This window comes from Cherax quadricarinatus, chromosome 41, assembly GCF_038502225.1.
Source record: "Cherax quadricarinatus isolate ZL_2023a chromosome 41, ASM3850222v1, whole genome shotgun sequence".
Taxonomy (NCBI): Eukaryota; Metazoa; Arthropoda; class Malacostraca; order Decapoda; family Parastacidae; genus Cherax; species Cherax quadricarinatus.
The window spans coordinates 25,736,313-25,758,579 of NC_091332.1; the positions used below are offsets into that span (position 1 = coordinate 25,736,313).

General features: G+C 39.6%; 1 protein-coding gene across 1 annotated transcript in view; it reads left to right on the plus strand.

Moving 5' to 3' along the window:
* LOC128695929 (uncharacterized) overlaps positions 1–22,267 on the plus strand; it is a 74,006-nt gene that overhangs the window by 9,426 nt on the left and 42,313 nt on the right. The window contains exons 2-3 of the mRNA XM_070093100.1: positions 8,044–8,090; positions 10,809–10,911. Coding sequence (XP_069949201.1) covers positions 8,044–8,090; positions 10,809–10,911 — 150 coding nt within the window. The remainder of the gene's footprint in view (positions 1–8,043; positions 8,091–10,808; positions 10,912–22,267) is intronic.

Sequence of the window (22,267 nt, forward strand, 5' to 3'; positions counted from 1 at the left end):
ATGCAATGTTCTGTCAACACGCACTACACTGTTATTTCTCTCATTCAGTTGCTTCACTAACCTGGAATACACTCACCTAACCTGCCCACCACCGTCTCTTTTATTTCCACCTTTCTTAGCATAAATATATATTTCAGCTGATGCAACCCTGTTCCCCTGTTGTCTTTTACAGATGAAAAATGCACATTACTAGATGATGCTCACCCACTCTGATGGACTCTGACCCTGAACAAATCCGTCCCTTAATCTCTCGCCTCCCCTTTTCCTGTGGCTGCCAGGATTTCCTCAATCTATTCCGTGTCTCCCGTCCTCCGCTCAGTTCTTGCCTCTGGAGATCTGAAGATTGATGGACCAGAGGATCGCGCCTCAGCATTCCGTTGAATTATTGCTTTTGTTTTCACGATTTTTCGGGCCACTGAGAAATGCCTTAGAAGGGATGACAGCCAGATTACCAGCACCATAAAATGTGCGTCTAATCAAAACATTGACACGAAACTTTCTAGTGAAAGCATTATTTCCTGGATGGGATATTACACATCACCCTATGTAGTACAGTGACTGAGCACTTAAGTGTGAAGTTCCGAAGAAGACTAACCTGAACACAAAGTTTCAATGAATAATAGACGTGACTTGAACACGACTCTTGACAAGTCACTACTGGCACCCACCAGTAGCCACTAACACTGCCATACTCTGAAAAAACTTCCCCTCATTTCTCCTGTTACTGCCTTTGCAACATTGCACAGCTCCTGATGACGCACTGAGAAGCGTGAAAGTACCGTCGCTTGTCTTCCATTATTAAGATTGATATATATATATATATACATGGAGACCGTATAAATCTGTAAGGGAATGAAGGCGGGGTAGGGGTAGTCCTCGAAAAGGTTGGAGGGAGAGGGTAAAGGAGGTTTTGTGGGCAAGGGCTTGGATTTCCAGCAAGCGTGTGTGAACGTGTTAGATAGGAGTGAATGGAGACAAATGGTATTTGGGACCTGACAAGCTGTTGGAGTGTGAGCAGGGTAATATTTAGTGAAGGGATTCAGGGAAACCGGTTATTTTTATATAGCCGGACTTGAGTTCTGGAAATGGGGAGTATAATGCCTGCATTTGAAAGGAGAGGTTTGGAATATTGGCAGTTTGGAGGGATATGTTGTGTATCTTTATACGTATATACTTCTAAACTGTTGTATTCTGAGCACCTCTGCAAAAACAGTGTTTATGTATGACTGAGGTGAAAGTGTTGAATGATGAAAGTATTTTCTTTCTGGGGATTTTCTTTCTTTTATGGGTCACCCTGCCTCGGTGGGAGACGGCCGACTTGTTAATTTATATATTATATATATATATATATATATATATATATATATATATATATATATATATATATATATAAATATATGTCGTGCCTCGAATATGTAAAACTGGTCAATTAGCAACAACTCATTTAAAATTAAGTCCTTTCTGAAATTTTCTCTTATACGTTTAAAGATATATTTTTTCATTAATGTTAATGTAAAAGTTTATAATTTTGCACCAAAAGAATCTTAGAAAACTTACCTAACCTTATTATAACACGCGCAATTTTTATCCTAATCGAACTATATACATTTTAGATACGTTTACAATAATTTAATACTAAACGAACACAGTGAAATATATTTTTTTCGTTAGGTTCAGGACGATTTTTGCGAAATTATTGCATACACAAATTTTCACTTGTCCTATATGGCAAGCTGAGCGTTGCTATTTAAGCCAAGCTCGCAAGTTCTGCCTATTCGGCACGACATATATATATATATATTATATATATATATATATATATATGTCGTGCCGAATATGTAAAACTAGTCAATTAGCAAGAACTCATTTAAAATTAAGTCCTGTAAAATTTTCTCTTATACGTTTAGAGATATATTTTTTCATTAATGTTCATGTAAAAATTTATAATTTTGCACCAAAAGAATCTTAGAAAACTTACCTAACCTTATTATAACAAGCGTAATTTATTTTATCCTAACCCAACTAAATGTATTTTAGATTTTGTTTACAATAATTTAATACTAAACAAACACAGTGAAATATATTTTTTTCGTTATGTTCAGAATGATTTTGGCAAAATTATTGCATACACAAATTTTCACTTGTCCTATATGGCAAGATGAGTGTTGCTATTTAAGACAAGATCGCAAGTTCTGCCTATTCGGCACGACATTATATATATATATATATATATATATATATATTATTTTTTATTATCACACCGGCCGATTCCCACCAAGGCAGGGTGGCCCGAAAAAGAAAAACTTTCACCATCATTCACTCCATCACTGTCTTGCCAGAAGGGTGCTTTACACTACAGTTTTTAAACTGCAACATTAACATCAGAGTAGGCACTGTCCAGGACTCAATGAATCCCTTCATAAATGTTACTTTTCACACTCCAACAGCACGTCAAATTTTGCACTATCAAAAGCTCACGCATGCTGGAAGTAGAAAACCCTTCCTTACCCCGCCTTCCTTACTACAGACTGATACATTATCAATTCTCTCTACATGCGTCAACAATTTGGACAACAGTTTTTAATCCCGCATCCTAACTTCCAAACTACGAATGCATTATATTCACACCACACATCAGACATGACATCTAGATCTTCGCTGCAACATTCATCACCCACGCTTACAATAGATAAAAACTATAATACACTAAACAAAACACTAAGTGCACCACTCACTCTTTTTCCCTCATCAATTCTATGATTATCATCTTTCATAGACCCATCCGCTGACACGTCCACTCCCAAATATCTGAATACGTTCACCTCCTCCATACTCTCTTCATCTGATATTCAATCTTTCATCACCTAATGACTCTTTCCTGGCAAAATTCATCCACCAATTGCATCAGAACACACAATCGGCAAAGAGCAGCTGTTCACTTTGTGTGTGATTCCTATATGGCAAGATCCTTGAGCCTACTTTTACTGTTGCTACTCTTCACTGCTTTCAGACAAGATCTGCACAGTTCATACGCCTATTCGACCTCTTTAGCTAAATACTGACTTATATATATATATGTCGTGCCGAATATGTAAAACTAGTCAATTAGCAAGAACTCATTTAAAATTAAGTCCTGTAAAATTTTCTCTTATACGTTTAGAGATATATTTTTTCATTAATGTTCATGTAAAAATTTATAATTTTGCACCAAAATGTATTTTAGATTTTGTTTACAATAATTTAATACTAAACAAACACAGTGAAATATATTTTTTTCGTTATGTTCAGAATGATTTTGGCAAAATTATTGCATACACAAATTTTCACTTGTCCTATATGGCAAGATGAGTGTTGCTATTTAAGACAAGATCGCAAGTTCTGCCTATTCGGCACGACATTATATATATATATATATATATATATATATATATATATATATATATATGTATGTCGTGCCGAATAGGCAGAACTTGCGATCTTGGCTTAAATAGCAACGCTCATCTTGCCATATAGGACAAGTGAAAATTTTTGTATGCAATAATTTCGCCAAAATCATTCTGAACCTAACGAAAAAAATATATTTCACTGTGTTTGTTTAGTATTAAATTTCTGTAAACAAATCTAAAATATATTTAGTTGGGTTAGGCTAAAATAAATTGTTCTTGTTATAATAAGGTTAGGTAAGTTTTCTAAGATTCTTTTGGAGCAAAATTAAAAAAATTTATATTAACATTAATGAAAAAAATATGTCTTTAAACGTATAAGAGAAAATTTTAGAAAGGACTTAATTTTAAATGAGTTCTTGCTAATTGACCAGTTTTACATATTCGGCACGACATATATATATACATATATATATATATATATATATATATATATATATATATATATATATATATATATATATATATATATGTGTGTGTGTGTGTGTGTGTGTGTGTGTGTGTGTGTGTGTGTGTGTGTGTGTGTGTGTGTGTGTGTGTGTGTGTGTGTGTGTGTGTGTACTCACCTATTTGTGGTTGCTGGGGTCGAGTCTTAGCTCCTAAATCCACCTCTTCACTGTTTGCTACTAGGTCTTCTCTCTCCCTGCTCCATGAGTTTGATCAAACCTCGTCTTAAAACTATGTATGGTTCTTGCCTCCACTACGTCACTTTCTAGGCTATTCCACTTCCTGACAACTCTATGACTGAAGAAATACTTCCTAACATCCCTTTGATTCATCTGAGTCTTCAACTTCCAATTGTGACCCGTTGTTTCTGTGTCCCATCTCTGGAACATCCTGTCTTTGTCCACCTTGTCAACTCCACGCAGTATTTTATATGTCGTTACCATGTCTCCCCTAACCCTCCTGTCCTCCAATGCCGTCAGGACGATTTCCCTTAACCTTTATTCATAGGTCAATCCCCTTAGCTCCGGGACTATTCCTGTAAACTTCTGCACTTTCTCTAATTTCTTGACATGCTTGACCAGGTGTGGATTCCAAACTGGTGCTGCATACTTCAATATGGGCCTGACGTATATGGTGTACAGAGTCTTGAACGATTCCTTAGTGAGGTATCGGAACGTTATTCTTAGGTTTTCCAGACGCCCATATGCTGCAGCAGTTATCTGATTGAAGTGTGCCTCAGGAGATGTGCTCGGTATTATACTCACTCCAAGATCTTTTTTCGTGAGTGAAGTTTGCAGTCTTCGGCCACATAGACTATACTCTGTTTGCGGTCTTCTTTGCCCTTCCCGATTTTCATGACTTTGCATTTGGCGGGGTTAAATTCAAGGAGCCAGTTGTTGGACCAGGCTTGTAGCCTGTCCAGGTCTCTTTGTAGTCCTGCCTGATCCTCGACCGATGTAATTCATTTCATTAACTTCACATCATCTGCAAACAGGGACACTTCTGAGTCCATCCCTTCCGTTATGTCATTCACATATACCAGAAATAGGACAGGTCCTACGACTGACCCCTGTGGAACCCCGCTCGTCACAGGCGCCCACTCTAACACCTCGTCACGTACACTGACTCGTTGTTGCCTCCCTGTCAGATATTCTCTGATCCACTGCAGTGCCTTTCCTGTTATGTGTGCCTGATCCTCTAGCTTTTGCACTAACCTCTTGTGAGGAACTGTGTCGAATGCTTTTTTGCTGTCCAAGAAAATGCAGTCTATCCACCCCCCTCTCTCTTGTCGTACTTCTGTCACCTTGTCATAAAAGTCCAGTAGGTTTGTGACACAGGAATTTCCTTCCCTGAAACCGTGCTGGTTCTCATTTATAAGCATTTGTCTTTCTAGATGCTCCACCATCAGGAGGAGACTCCTGATGATCTCCATGACTTTGCATACTATACACATCAGTGACACAGGTCTGTAGTTTAATGACTCTTGTCTGTCTTCTTAAAAATTGGACTACATTTGCCATCTTCCATACCTCAGGAATGGATGTGTTGACGGTTTTTGTTAGTGGCACACACAGCATCTCTGCTCCCTCTCCAAGGATCCACGGGGAGATGTTGTCTGATCCCACCGCCTTTGAGGTATCAAGTTAACATAGCTTCTTCACCTCCTCCTCAGTTGTGTGTATTTCATCCAGCACTTGTTGGTGTAGCTCTCTGTTCTGACTTCCTAGAGTCCTTCCTGTCTCCACTGTAAATACTTCTTTAAATCTCATGTTGAGCTCCTCTCATACTTCTTGGTCGTTTCTTATGAACTCCTCAATTTCCTTCCTCAGCCTGATTACCTAGTCGTTGACTGTTGTTTTCCTCCTGATTCGGCTATACAACAGCGTCGGGTCAGACTTGACTTTCGATGCTGTGGCATTGTCGTATTGTCGCTGAGCCTCCCTTCTTATCTCTGCATATTCGTATCTGGTTCTTAGGCTAATCTCTATTTTCCTGGGTTCTTTGTCTTCGGTACTTTTTCCGTTCTCTAGTGATAAGAGATAAGATTTTATTCGGATTTTTAACCCCCGGAGGGTTAGCCACCCAGGATAACCCAAGAAAGTTAGTGCGTCATCGAGGAAGGACTGTCTTATTTCCTTTGGAGGTCCTAAATCTTGTCCCCCAGGATGCGACCCACACCAGTCGACTAACACCCAGGTACTTATATGCTGCTAGGTGAACATGACAACAGGTGTGAGGAAACACGTCGAAATGTTTCCACCCCGCCGGGAATCGAACCTGGGCTTTCCATGTGTGAAGCGAGAGCTTTAGCCACCAGGCCACCCAGTGCAGTTAGTTTTTACCTCCCTACACCTTTGGGTGAACCAAGGACTCGTTCTGGTCCTCCCATTGCTTCTCTTTACCTTGGGAACAAGCCTCTCCTCTGCCTCCTTGCATTTTGTTGTCACATAATCCATCATTTCTTTTACTGGTTTTCCTGCCAATTCTCTCTCTCACTGAACGTTTTGTAGAAAGTTCCTCATGCCTGTGTAGTCCCACGTTTTGTAGTTTCGTTTATACCTATTCCTGCTCCCCTCTCCACTTGTAGCTCAAGTATGTAATCAAAGCACAACCACATGGTAACTAACTCCAAGGGGACTTTCGTACGTGATGTCCGAACCACTCAAGGTGAATACAAGGTCCAGTGTTGCTGGATCATCCTCACCTCTCTCTCTGGTAGTGTCTCTAATATGCTGATGCATGAAGTTTTCCAGTACCACATCCATCATCTTGGCTCTCCATGATTTGGGACCCCCATGGGGCTCCAGGTTTTCCCAGTCAATCTCCGTGTGATTGAGAGCACCCCATGCGAGCTCTTTTGGCCACCTCGGCTAATGTGTCTACCATTGCTCTGTTGCTCTCGTCGTATTCATCTCTTGACCTCCTGCAGTTGTGTGGCAGGTTGTACATTACAGCAATTACCACCTTATGGCCCTCAAACTGGATTGTTTCTACTATGTAGTCCCTTTCGCCCATTTCATCCATTCCTTCCATTTCCTCAAATCCCTACCAGTTTTTTATGAGCAATGCAATTCCTCCTCCCCATCTGCTCCCTCTATCTTTCCTGAGAATTTAATATCCGGGTGGAAAGATTGCATCTGTTATTATCCTGGTGAGTTTCGTTTCTGTGAGCGCTGTTATGTCTGGGGATGTCTCCTTGATTCTTTCATGCCACTCCTCACATTTGTTATTCCATCTGCAAACCTTAAACTGGAGGGCATGTTGGGGCTGGGAAAGCGGGAGACCTGATGAGGAACTATAGGTGGTTGCTGTGAAGGTGGAGTTTGTTATGAGGTGGGCGGGGGCATCGGATATGTGTGTGTGTGTGTGTGTGTGTGTGTGTGTGTGTGTGTGTGTGTGTGTGTGTGTGTGTGTGTGTGTGTGTGTGTGTGTGTGTGGTCCTACTCTGTTACAATACACGTAAGTAAAATGTGTGCAAGGAAAAATATTTAAGTATTAATTTTCTTATTAAAGCCAGAGCTTATTTATTAAAAAGGCACAAACATGTATGCAATAGAACATATCGTGGGAGATATGAACGTCAGAAGTGTGCGGAACGAGAGGATACTAACTGAATATCAACACAAATGAGTTGTAAGGACGTTACAAAATGCTGGTATTATATGGAAAAATAAAGAAATGGGGTGATGTTTGGAGCATGACACCATGCATGGGTTTATAAGTACGCAGGATAGAGCAGGGTCATGTCAGCAAGCGTGATGCTAAGGGGCGGGGCTCTGAATATAGAGCTCAACCAATGCAAACTCATGTAGTAATTAATCACTGAGATGATCACGTACACAATGAGCTGAGGTAGGTTAACAGCGCTTAGCCTGTAAACTTAACTGTGTACTGAACTTTCGACACTTAAAATATATTAAAAACTATATAAGCCAAGCTATAAAAGCCAATCTGCTAGTCATGAAGATTACTAACAGACTGGACTAATGAAAAATCGTAATTGAGAGTTATATTAGTCTAGCACTGTCAATTATGTCCAGTACTCAACATCCTTAACAATATCCAGTACTCAATATCCTTAACATTTCCCTTCTTGTCAACTACTCTGTACTTACCTACAAAACAATAATATCAACTTTCCCCCACCCGCCAGAAACGATGTGTGCCAACTCAACCGACGAAGAAGAGTGTCATCGCAGGGTGAGTATCCAGCCAGTGGTCGAGTGAGGGGCTCTCAGGAAACTCGTACAGAGTGCTCAACATATTGTACACTTGCTGACACATGGTCAGCAGTAATTTAAACAAGAGGGACTTTGAAAGATATTTTGTAAATACCAGAAGTTAAAGGGAAAGTTTTATTCTATTACAACTACTACTACAACTATTACTATTATAACTACTAATGCAACTACACCTAATACAACTACTACCATTACAATTACTACTGTTATAGCTGCTACTACAACTACTAATACAACTACTATTATAACTACAACTACTGTTACAACTACTACTACAATTACTACAATGACTACAACTACTACTATAACTTCTAAAATACTACTACTAAAACTATTACAACTACAACAACTACTACAATTACTATTAACAATACTATTAAGACTACTACTATTACTACTAAAACTATTACTACTACAAATATTATTACTAATACTTCAACTATTACTGCTCCAACTACTATTTCTACTACAAATAATAAGTTGTGGCCCTGACTGAGATGACTACATCAGTGGTGAACCTTGTTATGTTGTGTTGACTATGACAATGCAAGACTCGACTATCAGTGGAGAACCTGACTATTGTGTAGACTTGTATGTGGTAGCCGGCCATAAATATAATACCAGAAAGGGAGGAATGAATAAAACAGTATAAACAGTATGATGAAACTAAAGAACGTACACCACAGGTTATTTCTGAATACAAGTATATTCCCTTCAACAAAATCATACACACTTATTTGCAATTATATCTTCAAACATTTATAACTAAAGCATCGTATTTAGAAGAATTTTGGGAGTGTTAATTCAGCGAATGTGTGTCAATTTGCAAAAGTTATGGTATATTTTTCAAAGTAAATGAGAGAGAACAAGAATGAGCATGTTCACTTACTACAGCTTATATAATCACTGAGGACAGAACTCTTGTATGTGTTAATCATCATGAAGCGAGTGAGAGACTGACCCTCAGACCTGGGTGTAGTTTAATCATTCACTCTTTTAACAACTGGTAGTTTATCTGCGAATAAAGGTTGGTGCCCCAATGCTCTACTGCTAATAAGGTAACGGGTTATTAGTTAATTATGTATGGAATGAAGGATGTATGGTTGTATGATGCATACCAAATAAAAGTGATGCACTTGGTACATACAACACCCCCAGTCCCACAGTGTTCGTACAGCTGTAGTTCTTCAGCATCCTTCAAATGGGTAATGAGCCACTCTGGCACAAATTAAGGAAAACTAGCTGCTGGGACCGCATTCCTCTTATACCATACTTCCCTGCTGGCAGAATTCCACAAAAATGCTTGCCAAATTTCATAGGCATCAAGGACTGAAGCTTTCACAACGCTGTAAATTATAAAATCTTCCTCAAACAAGCTTGAGGTATACTCCTGTGTCTTCCCATATAATGCTGTGCGAACAAGTGACGCCCAGTGCTGGAGCGGCTACTGAAAAGCTCGGACCTGATCTTCGACCGATGCGAAGACTTGTTCAGGATCTGCGTCAGAGAAACGTAGTTAATGACAGATTTCTGTACACCAAGATGCTTATCACAGGTACGACGGCACTGTCTCCTCTCTTTATCATATTCTTAGCAAAAGCACATTCTTCCCTAGTCTACACAAGATTAAGTGTTGCCAAAACGAGCGCAAACGAGGCAGATGGATCCTGAGCTAAATCTGGTCTACCACCACTTGTCTCCACAAGTGGCGGATTATTAGGTAAACGTTCACGAGTATGATCACTGTCATTACAAGAAAAGACCCGGAGTGGAGAGTGGAGACTATAACAGGTTCCCTGCGCAGCACACATATTAGATGGAGAAACCATGGTTGCTGGATCAAAGCTTAGCTTGTTGCGAATTGATACACGGAGATTTATAGCTACGATATTCACTGGCAATAAAACGGCCGATGCGCCAACAGCGCTCTAGAGATAATCTGGGAAAAATTTGGAAGGTAAATGGAATCACCGAACACCTGAGTCTTGCTGATTACATTGTAACTGAAGAGAATGTTCTGGTTGTTGACAGCGTTGTGTTGTGAGGCTCACGCCAGCCAACCGTACTAGTGATCGTAATAAAAAAAATAGATAATTTACTTCCGTCTACTGACAATTTTGACAACAAAACAACTAAGACATTCAAAAGATTTTTCAGACTGAAAAGAGAGATTTTTCACTCCATCAGTGATCGTGATCACTGTACTGTCCAGTCCACATTTTTTCTAAACTCTCGTCTCATCTATTTTTACTTTCCGCTTCCTCTCTCTAAAATTTTGTTTTTTTTTTTTTCACTACGGTCATTCCCTGAAATCTTATTCGTTGTATTATTTTTTTTTTCTGCAGTCTTGTCTATTGAAATATTTATCTAATATTTTGCCTATTCCATTTTCTCTCTCATTTGTGCCAATACTGCTCACACAGTTTCTTTTCCTTCAACTGCTAACCACTCCAATCCTCTCAAACAAATGTTTATTTCGCTCTTGATCAGCATTTATTCACTTCCATTTATTTTGTGCCGTCTTCAGTTTTGCCCTTCCAGATTATACACTCCAAGCTCTCTTTCTACAAGTGCCCAGTGAGCTCTTGCCCTTCAGTTACCCATCTCACTCTTGCTTTCCACAATTATCCACTGCAGACTTGGCCTCCACAACTGCCTACTCTACTCTTGCCTGCAGGTGGAGGTGTGTCGGGAGATGCACAGAGGGTCCTGGAAAAAAGGAAAGACTCACCAAGAACTGACCAGCTGCGCCAGTCAACTCAGTATACGACTACCACAAGGTAACCCCTTTGACCCTTTATTACGCCTTTAGCCCTTGTACTTCATTTATTCCTTATTTCTTTGAAATCTCTTACCCCTTAGCAACCTTTTGTCCCTCGGTAAACACCCCTTGTCCCCTAGTCACCTATTGTCCATTAATGTCTTCTCTCCCTTTGTTAATAAACGGAGTTGTTGGATTCAGCTCGATAACCAGAGAATGCTTCTTCTGATCGGCTTCAAATTGCCTTTGGGTTGTGCAAGTTTTAATTTGCCAGTTTTATTAAATACGTTGTTTTTCACGCAATAACTAGAAAATATCTCCCAGATAGTCTTCAAACCTCATACACTGTTGTATCCAGCTTGCAAGATTATGTCTGTTGAAGACTTAGACACTTTTGCAACATCTGAGAATATTGTGGTAATATTTCGCCAACCAGTGGTTTGTTTCCTCCGTCCGATACAGATACAGAGGTGAATGGTGGTAAGTTTATTCAGGTATACACAAATACAGTTACATAGAATTATCATACATAGCAGCATATGTGTAGAGAAAAAGCTTGAGGTAATGATTCCCTCAGTCTGATCACATAGAATCCAGGCTGAGGGACTGATTACCTCAAACTCCACCTCATCTACCACCAATCATCTCTGTACCGGACTAAGGACGCCACTGGTTACTGAATGTTGCAACAATAATGATTCTTCAACTTGTCTGTTATGAAAATCATTTACATGGTTGTGACTTATGTAAATAATTTACATGGTTGTGACTGTTATGTAAATCATTTACATGGTTGTGACTTATGTAAATAATTTACATGGTTGTGACTGTTATGTAAATCATTTACCTGGTTGTGACTTATGTAAATCATTTACATGGTTGTGACTTATGTAAATCATTTACCTGGTTGTGACTGTTATGTAAATCATTTACATGGTTGTGACTTATGTAAATCATTTACATGGCTGTGACTTATGTAAATCATTTACATGGTTGTGACTGTTACTGGAGTATGTAAGTAATAATTTGAAAATTTTGTTCGTATTTTTTCTGTGTAATCACACTTACTTTCTGAAGCTATTAGGCTGAAAACTAATTTTTTCTGTACAGTCTTTTAAACCTACAATATATATATTTTCAAGCAATTTTCTTCAGAAGCTGAAGAGAGGTTAATTTTTTTTACCAAGAACCTATTAAAAATTTTAAATATAAGATATGATTAATGATACTTTTTTTATGCTATAGCGTAGTGTCTCGAACACGAGGGTAACTTGTGTGAATTTCATTATGATCAATAGTTTATTGGTTACCATGATGTGAGAGATTAATACCATTTAAAAACCAGTTTCCTGGGCTGTGTTCGTCGAGTTACACAAAAACCAGGTTGAATATAGACTAGAACATTGACTTAATGTATCTTTATACAAGTACATGTACAAGGTATACAGTCCTAGCTGACATCAATGACATACTACTATATAGAAAGCCGCTTGTTATGCTGAGCATTTCGGGCAAATTAGGTCACTTTTGTCCCAGGATGCGACCCACACCAGTCGACTAACACCCAGGTACCCATTTTACTGATGGGTGAACATGGACAACCGGTGTAAGGAAACACGTCCAATGTTTCTACCCTGGCTGTGTGAAGCGAGAACTTGAGCCACCAGGCCAGGAGGCACTTTATGGTTCCCTGAACACTTCCTTGCGATATAAGGGATGCCTTTTCTAATGGGTTTGAAATATTCAGTATTGGTGGTACATAATTTGTTATAAGAGGAGTCGTGTTGTTACTAGGCTGTGTCTGCCAAACAGATGTAACTAGCGCAGTAGTTATCATGCGATAATGTAAGTGTACTCACCTACTTGTGGTTGCAGGGGTCGAGTCTTAGCTCCTGTTGAACCACATCGTCGTCATAAATTCCTCCAGTATGCGGGTTGTGTAATGAGATGCCTCTTTCAATTTTCTTCAAACTTTTATCGCAGGTGTATCCTAGTTAACATAGTAAAAAATTTTATTTGTTATTGGATTGTTTACGTTCCAATTTTTGCTATTAAAAATCGACAAGAACTCTGTTCACTTTTAAACTTTCAGTACTGATTCATTTTTCTCAAATAAAGATGTACAGTGTTAATGATGTGTGTAAATTTCTCAATATTATGAAATTAAATGGGATGCTAGTTTCTGTATAACTGGAGAATTTCTCTACTGATCGGCGTCAAACCTTCAACACTACGGCATGTGACTTAGAGAAACCTTTGGGTTACTACAGCTCCTGGTACTGAGGCTGCTGAAGATGTTAAGCTACACCTGTAAGACTTCTTCAGTGAGTAAATGCAAAATTCCTGCTTTTCAAGAACTGTTATTATTATATTTTCATTATTTTATTATTATTAATAATACATTCATTGGGGAGAGCTAAACCTGTAGGTATAATAAGTGCCTGAAGCAATGGGAGGCAATTAGGGTCGATCCAACGGAAGTGAATGGGTCTAATATCTTGGTTCACAACTCCCCCCCCCCCCGACCAACATTGTGGTACCTCCTTTTGAAAGGCCTTCACAGTGTTGATTTCCAGTTCCCGGACCTCTTGGGTCTCCTAGATCTCTTCAGGAAGTTTGCCTGCAACTCATATGCCTCTTAAGGATTTGGAGCCTCACCTACTATGCATCTTGCGTGGGTTGAAGTAGAGGAGGCTGAGGTTATGAGATACGGGATAACTTTCTAAAATGCACAGGGGCCGAAATATATCTTGTTTCAAACAGTCTTGTATCAGAGCTGAGACAGTTGATCAGTTACCTGGTACTCTTCAAGGTTTTTCTCAATGCCTTGAGGCCGAATTATGTGACAGTGAATGACAGCTAAGGGCTGGTTCATGGAATGACAACAACGGGCTGCTTCATGGAATGACAACAACGGGATGGTTCATGGAATGACAACAACGGGCTGGTTCATGGAATGACAACAACGGGCTGGTTCATGGAATGACAGCAACGGGCTGGTTCATGGAATGACAGCAACGGGCTGCTTCGTGGAATGACAGCAACGGGCTGGTTCATGGAATGACAGCAACGGGCTGGTTCATGGAATGACAGCAACGGGATGGTTCATGGAATGACAGCAACGGGCTGCTTCGTGGAATGACAGCAACGGGATGGTTCGTGGAATGCCAACAACGGGCTGATTCATGGAATGACAGCAAAGGGCTGGTTCATGGAATTATAACAACGGATAAGTTCATGGAATTATTTGTACAAGCAGATGTCCTTTCGTCAGTTTTATAAAGTATATTCTATATTTCGGTTTCCGTACGTGGAGAGTGTTCTGGGGATCAACGCCCCCGCGTCCCGGTCCATGACCAGGCCATGATTTGAAAAAAAAAACTTGTTGCCGGCTTCACATTTCCAACACTGATGTATCTTAACAAACCACGGAACGGGTAAGACTTGAACCCATGGCAGCTGAGTTCTAAAACTCGACAGGTATGAGAGTTTCATTGCTTGCTCGCCATGTGTTTGAGTCCCATTAATTTTGTAACATAATTCGATAATTTTATTACACGTCGTCGTAAGTTCTTTTTTCCTATGTGCGGGTTATTTGTGTATTTTATTATACAGATTTATTTTAGTGCATTAATTTTTGAATGGTTCTTCCGATCGGCTTCAACCCATAAACACTGTTGTATCTTAGATATAGGTCTGTATTAATTTCGGCTATGCATGTGCTAATTTATTATTATTAATAACTAAGCGGTAAACCCACAAGGGTCACACAACACTGCAGGGTAGGGTGGAGATTATAACAGAGTGGGGTTAATAAAGTGCTAAATGAATTATAATCGAAGTTTATGTAATAAATCTGTTTTCAAAAAGTCAAAGAGGGAGTCTGTGTTAGAGGTGGGGCCGTCAGCGAGGAGGGAAGATAAATGGCGGCAGCGTGATGGCTTATGTGCCAAGTTGCTGATTTGATTGTGGAAACACGAAAAATTTAAATAATGTTTTTCAAGAGAAAACTGATGAAAAATAAGAATACATGGCTGAAAAACTGAGGCTAAAACTTGTAAGCAATTGTAAACTTGAAGTGTGGGAGTAATTTGAGAACTAGAGACAGCCTCTTCTGATTATATTTAAAATTTAAATGTTGGTGTATCTTAATCGAAGGTTCCAATTGGTGCTTTGTGTTGCCAGATTCATCGAAACCTATATTTTGGTTCCATACAATTTTTTTTGCGAATGCATCTTCTACCTGATGCTCTGCTTGTAGCTGCCAGTTTGTAACATTTAACTTGAATTCCTTGTCTCGTAGGTTGTAGAAAGGATGGGCATTTCAGTTTTATGAAGGGAGAAATATTGAGAATTCAAATTTTTATATAAAAAAATAAATTTCACGACTTTAGCGAGACATTAAATATAATATTACCGTACAGATATATTCCACAAGCGGCATTTATAATCAGGTACTCAAGTGAATTATAGAAGAGAAAGGTTCATGGAATTAGTGACATCTGCAAGAGCTCTCTGCTCAGTTTTATATATTCCTAACAATTTTGATTTCCGTGTGACAACTTGAGAAAGCCTCTTCTGATCGGCTTCAAACATTTACAACTGGAGCATTGTATATAGAAGAATTTTGGGATTGTTAATTCAGCATGTGTGTGTGTCAATTTGCCAAAGTTATGGCATATTTTTTCAAAGTAAAATTAAGAACGTAAGAAAGAAGGAACGCTGCAGAAGGCCTACTGGTCCATGCATGGCAGGTCCAAGTCACCTCTCGGCTTAAACCAATGATCCACCTAGTCAGGTCACGTCACATTCACTTAAGGAATGAGCACGACATCCGACCTAGTAACACAAGCAAGTCAGACCCAACTCACACCCACTCATGTATTTATCCAACCTATTTTTAAAACTACACAACGTCTTAGCTTCTAGGACGGTACTCGGGAGTTTGTTCCACTCATCCACAACTCCATTACCAAACCAGTGCTTTCCTATATCCTTCCTAAATCTGAATTTTTCCAACTTAAAATCATTGCTGCGAGTCCTGTCTTGGCAAGATATTTTTAGCACGCTATTTACATTCCCTTTATTTATACCTGTTTTCTATTTATACACCTCAAACATATCCCCCGTAATTTTACGCCTTTCTAGAGAGTGCAGATTCAGGGCCCTCAGTCTGTCCTCATAGGGAAGATTTCTGATACATGGGATCATCTTTGTCATCCTCCTCTGTACGTTTTCCAGTGCATTTATATCCATCCTGTAATATGGTGACCAGAACTGTGCAGCATAATCTAAATAAGGCCTAACCAAAGATATATAGAGTTGAAGAACAACCTGAGGACTTCTATTATTTATACTTCTTGCTATGAAGCCAAGGATTCTGTTTGCTTTATTGCGAACACTTATGCACTATTGTTTAGGATTAAGATTACTGCTAACCAGAATTCCCAAATCCTTTTTGCAATCAGTAATATTAAGATTTACATTATTTAGTTTATATGTGGCATGGTTATTTTCTTGTCCAATGTTTAGAACTTTGCATTTGTTTATATTAAACTGCATCTGCCACTTGTCCGACCACTGTAGTCTACTCAAATTTTCCTGGAGTGCTCTCATGTTCTCATAAGAATGAATTGAGCGACTTGTTTTGGTGTCATCAGCAAACTTGCTTATGCCACTATTTATTCCCTTACGTCGTTTATATAAATTGCGAACAACAAACGGCCCAACACTGACCTCTGTGGAACACCATTCGTGATGTGCACCCACTCTGATTTCTCCCCATTGATGCAAATTCTCTGCTGCCAAATTGTCAACCATGCCTCTACCCAGGAAAAAATTTCTCCTATTCCATGTTCCTTAATTTTCCTCAATAGCCTCTGAGGTGGAACTAGATCAAAAGCTTTACTGAAGTCTATATACACAATATCATATTCATTACCATGATCTACCTCCTCAAATACCTTGGTGAAAAAGTTCGTAAATTCGAAAGACAGGAACGCCCCTTTGTAAAACCATGCTGAGATTCATTAATAAATTTATGCCTTTCAAGATGGCTACGAATTGCCTTGGCAATTATTGATTCCATAAATTTTCCCACTATGGAGGTAAGGCTTATTGGTCTATAGTTCGAAGCTAAGGATCTGTCACCTGCCTTGTAAATAGGTATTACATTTTTTTTGTCATTTTCCATTTGTCTGGCACTATACCAGTTTGTAGTGATATATTGAAAAGATTAGCCAAAGGCTTGCTAAGTTCCTCTTTACATTCATTTAAAACCCTTGCAAACAGTTCATCAGGACCTGGGGATTTGTTAGGTTTTAATTTCTTTATTTGTCTGAGGTCCATGTCACTAGTTATCCTAATCATGCATAGTTTATTATTGTCCTGCTCTACATAATTTATTATTTCTGGAATTTTGCTAGTATCTTCCTTCGTAAAATGTGAGAGGAAATAAGAGTTAAAAATTTCACAAATTTAAGTGGGCCTATCTTGTCCCTATTCTTACTTCTATATACCTGAAAAAAACCTGAATTAGTCTTCGAATCCCTTCCCTCTTTGGCCTCATCTCTCTTAGCTTTGAAGCATGTCATATTTGCAACCAACACCAGCTACCTGACCCATAGTTAGGTCATTCCAATTTAGACCACCCAGGTAATTTCTCAGTCCAATGAAATCGGCCAAGAAGTAGTCTGGGACGGAGACTTGATTGCAGTTATTTGGGTAATTCAATGATATATTGAAACTAAGTGATAAGTGAACGCTTTCCCCAAGCTCATCATTAAGCTCAAGATTTTTAATTAGTGATTCTTTGTTGGAAAGAACCAAGTCAAGCAAACTGTTTCTTCTAGTTGGTTCTGTCACAAACCGTTTTAAAAAGCAATCCTGAACCGTATCAAAAAAGTCACAAGACTCAAGATTTCCTGTCACATTGTTATAATCAATTTGTCTAAAGTTAAAATCTCTCATTAACACAACATTTTCATATCTAGATATCTTATGAATTTCGTCCCATAACAGCTTACTGGACTCTCTATCAAGATTTGGGGACCTATAAATCACACCCAAAATTTATTTGTCACGACCCTCGAGAAACTGTACCCAAAGAGATAGTGTGTCGATGCTTCTAATCTTATATCTTGTTTAACATAATTTAAATTATCTCTGACGTACATCGCCACTCCACCACCCTTCCTGTTGACCCTATCAGTGTGGAATAGTTTATAGCCTTGTATGAGGCATTCAGAAGGTATTTTATCTTTCAGGTTGAACCAAGTCTCCATTGTAGCAATAATATCATATTAACTGAACTTGCAAGTAATCTTAGCTCATCTATCATATTTCATAGACTCCTACTATTAGCAGAGTAAATCTTAAGGAAGCTAGTCACTCTCTGCCCTCTACTGTCTCTCTTGGTTGATCAATTGCTTTGCCTTTACTAGCAACTTTCAATGTTTAGTCTGAGCAGGAGCAAGTTTACCAGTTTACTAACATAGTTGCTAAACTTGAATTTGATGGATTATCTGCAGTAAATGGATTTTGTGTGGTAAGTGTTTTCTTAAACCAAGTTTCAGAGTGATGTTGTGTTGTGTAATTTTTAATTTTCCAGTTTTAGTAAAATTGGTTTCAGTACAATTCTTCGAAAATTCTTCATGTGATAGGCTTCAAACCATGCATGCGGGTGTATCACACTTAAATATTTATATATTTAACTGCATTAAAAATTTATGTTGCGGTTTTCCTTGTACTGTACATGAACTGAGGTAGACTGGACAAGGTTCATGAGAAACAGGGCGACGCATCTGTGATTGCACAGACACTAAAATGCATCTGTTTTCGATGGCTTTATTATAAAGCTGGTCATAGGAACAATCTTCATCTTTTCCTCAAAGATTTTCGTTCATGTTTTAAGCTTGCTTCTTCAGATTGACTTCAAAGTTTAATCGCTGGTGAGTTAAGGCAGGAAAATTCGTAGATCAAGTTGCAGATTAGTTGACAATTATTATTACAGTCATTATTATAATAAAAAATAAGTGCTTAACCTAGAAGGGTCGTAGAGCACAGCGGGGCAGGGGATAGTGGAGTGGACTACAGAGGGAGAGTTAGAAAGGGCTGTGAGGAGTGCTAGAGGAAGGATCATCAAAGTTTGTTGTAAAAAAGTCAACGGGAGAGTCCGAGTCAGCAAGTAAGATAACGTTAGAGCGGTGATAGCATCGGTGGTAAATTATGCGTGCTATTTGATAGAGTGGACGGTCCAACAGAATATGGCTAACAGAAACTGGAACCTGACAATTCTCACAGAGTGGAACAGGGTGCCTCTCCATGAGATACCCGTGAATAAGACGAGTGTGTCCCATGCAAAGACGGGAGAGCTTAGTCTCCCAACCTCCACATCGATGACAAGATGGCCAGAAACAAACTTGGTTTAATGGAATGTAATTTCTGTATATTATCAGACCAATGTTGTTGCCAGCAGTTGTGAAGGCAGTCAAAAATTACAGCAAAATAATGAAAATCTTTGTTTTTGCTAGAGATGCGGCTTAACCAAAATTGTATACGAAGGACCAGGGGATGAGGTGAATCAAATTTTTTTTTAAAGCTTGCAGAACACTAAGGGAGTCGGAGACTACCACAAATGGCGACAAAGGCATAAATGCAATACGGGTAATTGTTACAAGAAGTGCATACAATTTAGCTGTAAAAATGCTAGCCGAGTCTAATAAATGTCCTCTCACTACACTTTCTGGAAACACTGCTGCAGACCCGACACCGTCAGAAGATTTAGAACCCTCAGTGCATGAGAATGAGATCGACAGTGATCAAGAAAGAGAGAGAGAGAAGCAGTGGGGCATGGCAGTGGGGAAGAATAGACACGAATTGCCGGAACCTCCCATGGGAGAAGGGAAAAGGTAGTTGCTACACGAACATACAAATGGGACCGAACATATAAAGGGGACAACTTAAGAGAAGACAAGAGCGAATGTAGACAAAGAGAAAAGGGACGGAGTAAACTGGGGCTACGAACAATGAACCTCTATTAACATCAGTTACTATCCTATATACAGAAGGATTGCAAAGGTCATGAGAGTGACAGTATCACGTTCAGGGATACGTGAACCATATAGGTACAATGGATTATTAGGGACGATAGAATGTCCAGTGAAAGTCCGCGCGTGCACAAGCTATAGCAAAGTCATCAACATAAAGTGATAAAATATTACATGGAAGAGCAGAAGCCAGATCATTTATAACAAAGAGAAAAAGTGTGGTGCCAGGGACACCTTCAGCTTGGACAAAGTCCGAGGAAAGCACATTATTAACCCGAACATGGAAATGTCCCTCAGACAAGAAGTTCTTAAGGAAAAATGGCAGACTGCCTCCCGAAAGAGTAAACTTGGGATAAGTTGTTACATTTCCAAGTTGTGTCATATCCCTTCTCAAGATTAAAAAAGATGGCAATAACCGAGTGGTTATTGGCAAAGGCATTACGAACATACGTATCTAAATGGAGTAAGGGGTCAATAGTAGAGCAGCCCTTACGAAAGCCATGTTGACTAGTGGAGAGACTATTGTGTCTCTAAATACCACATCAAACGTCTATTTACCAGACGTTCCATCACCTTGCAAACTGCACTGGCAAGAGCAACTGGACGATAATGGGAGATATCATGTCCCGAAATACCTGGTTTATGAAAAGGGAGAATAATAGCAGATTTCCACAGTTGGGGAAGAACTCCCTGCGACCAAATAAGATTAAACAGACATAAGAGGGCAGCAAGGGCTGAGGGATGTAAATGCTGGAGAATGCGAATATGAATGCCGTCAGGCCCAGCTGCTGATGATCGGCAAGCGGAAAGTGTTGACTAGTTTCAAAAGTGTAAAAATCCCATTAGAAGAAAAGTCTAAGAGATTTAACTCTCTGGCAGACGTGGAGGAAAGAAACGAGGGGTATATATGGAGCCCCTCAGAGATACAGACAAGATGATTACAAATTTCGGTGGTAACTTCATGAGAGTTCGCTATAATAACACCGGCAATCCGAAGAACGGGAGCCGGATCTGGAGAGTATTTTCCGGACTGCATTCATAGTGGAAGCCGAAGTGGAAGTAGAAACATAATCCCGTCAACAAGTGCGTTAACTTCACGGATAACACGGCGGGGGACCACTCTCGTTTGCTTAAAATCAAGGAGTTGCTCTGTGGTTCTGTGGTAACGATATCTGCCCCATGCAGACGTACCACACGAGCACAAACAGGAGATCACCAAGGCACGCATTTCTGAGAATGCTTCCCCGACGTTTGGAGTTTAGAATATGAAGCCGTAGATAAAATAGACGTCGAGAATAGGTGTAACAGCTTATCAATGGAGGACGAGAAAGGGTCCTCATTAAAAGCAGTATGAAGCGAGTATAGGTCCCAATTCGCTTGGTCAAACTGCTAGAGGGCTTCGAGGAAGTTGAGAATACGAATGGGAAGTAAGAAGGATTAGAAAATGATCACTGTTGTGTAAGTCCAGGAGTAGAGACCAGGTAAAGTCCAGTTCATCTGATGAGGAGCAAACTGAGAGATCGAGGCAAAAGAGAAATTGAATACGAAGATCAAAATGGGTGGGGGCACTTGTATTTAAAACATGGAGGGGAAGAGAAGTGAGAAAAGCCTCTAACAGAATGATACAAGTATCACAGTGAGAACCCCCTACCCCGTCTCCACAGAGGATATGGTGAGCATTAAAATCGCCGATTAACAGAAGTGGTGGCGGTAATGAAGAAACCAGAAATGCAACATCTGGGACAGATAATGCCCGAGAAGGAGAGAGATACAAAGAACAGATTGTATACCACTTATTCAAGTAGATGCGTACAGCTGTGTAATGTAGTGAAAAATGAACAAAGATCTGATAGTATGGTATTCCAGTTCACATCAGAAGTGCACTTTCATTAAAGGTTCCATCGGGAAAAGGCTCCGATGAATATAATAAAACACAACCCGAGACGGGATGGATAACGGCGGAGCATAATCTGCGTTCTTGTAAACGAAGACAAACGGGAAAACTGGGAGAGCAAAACCCAAAGCTCACCCGGCTACCGCTAAGGCCTCGGATATTCCACTGTAAATAAGCCATGATTTGTTGGATAATGGTTCTTCTGACCAACTTCAGACTTTCAGCACTGGGAGGCTGACCAACCGGGCTGTGGTTCGTACGCTGATTTGCGTGCGACCAGCAGTAATATCCTAGTTGATCAGGCCCTGATTCACCTCGAGGCCTGGTCATAGACCGGGCCGCGGAGGTGTTGACCCCCAAAACACCCTCCAGGTATATTCCAGGTATGTGCAGCTGTGTTCAGGTCAGTGTTGTTCAGGTCAGTGTTGTTCAGG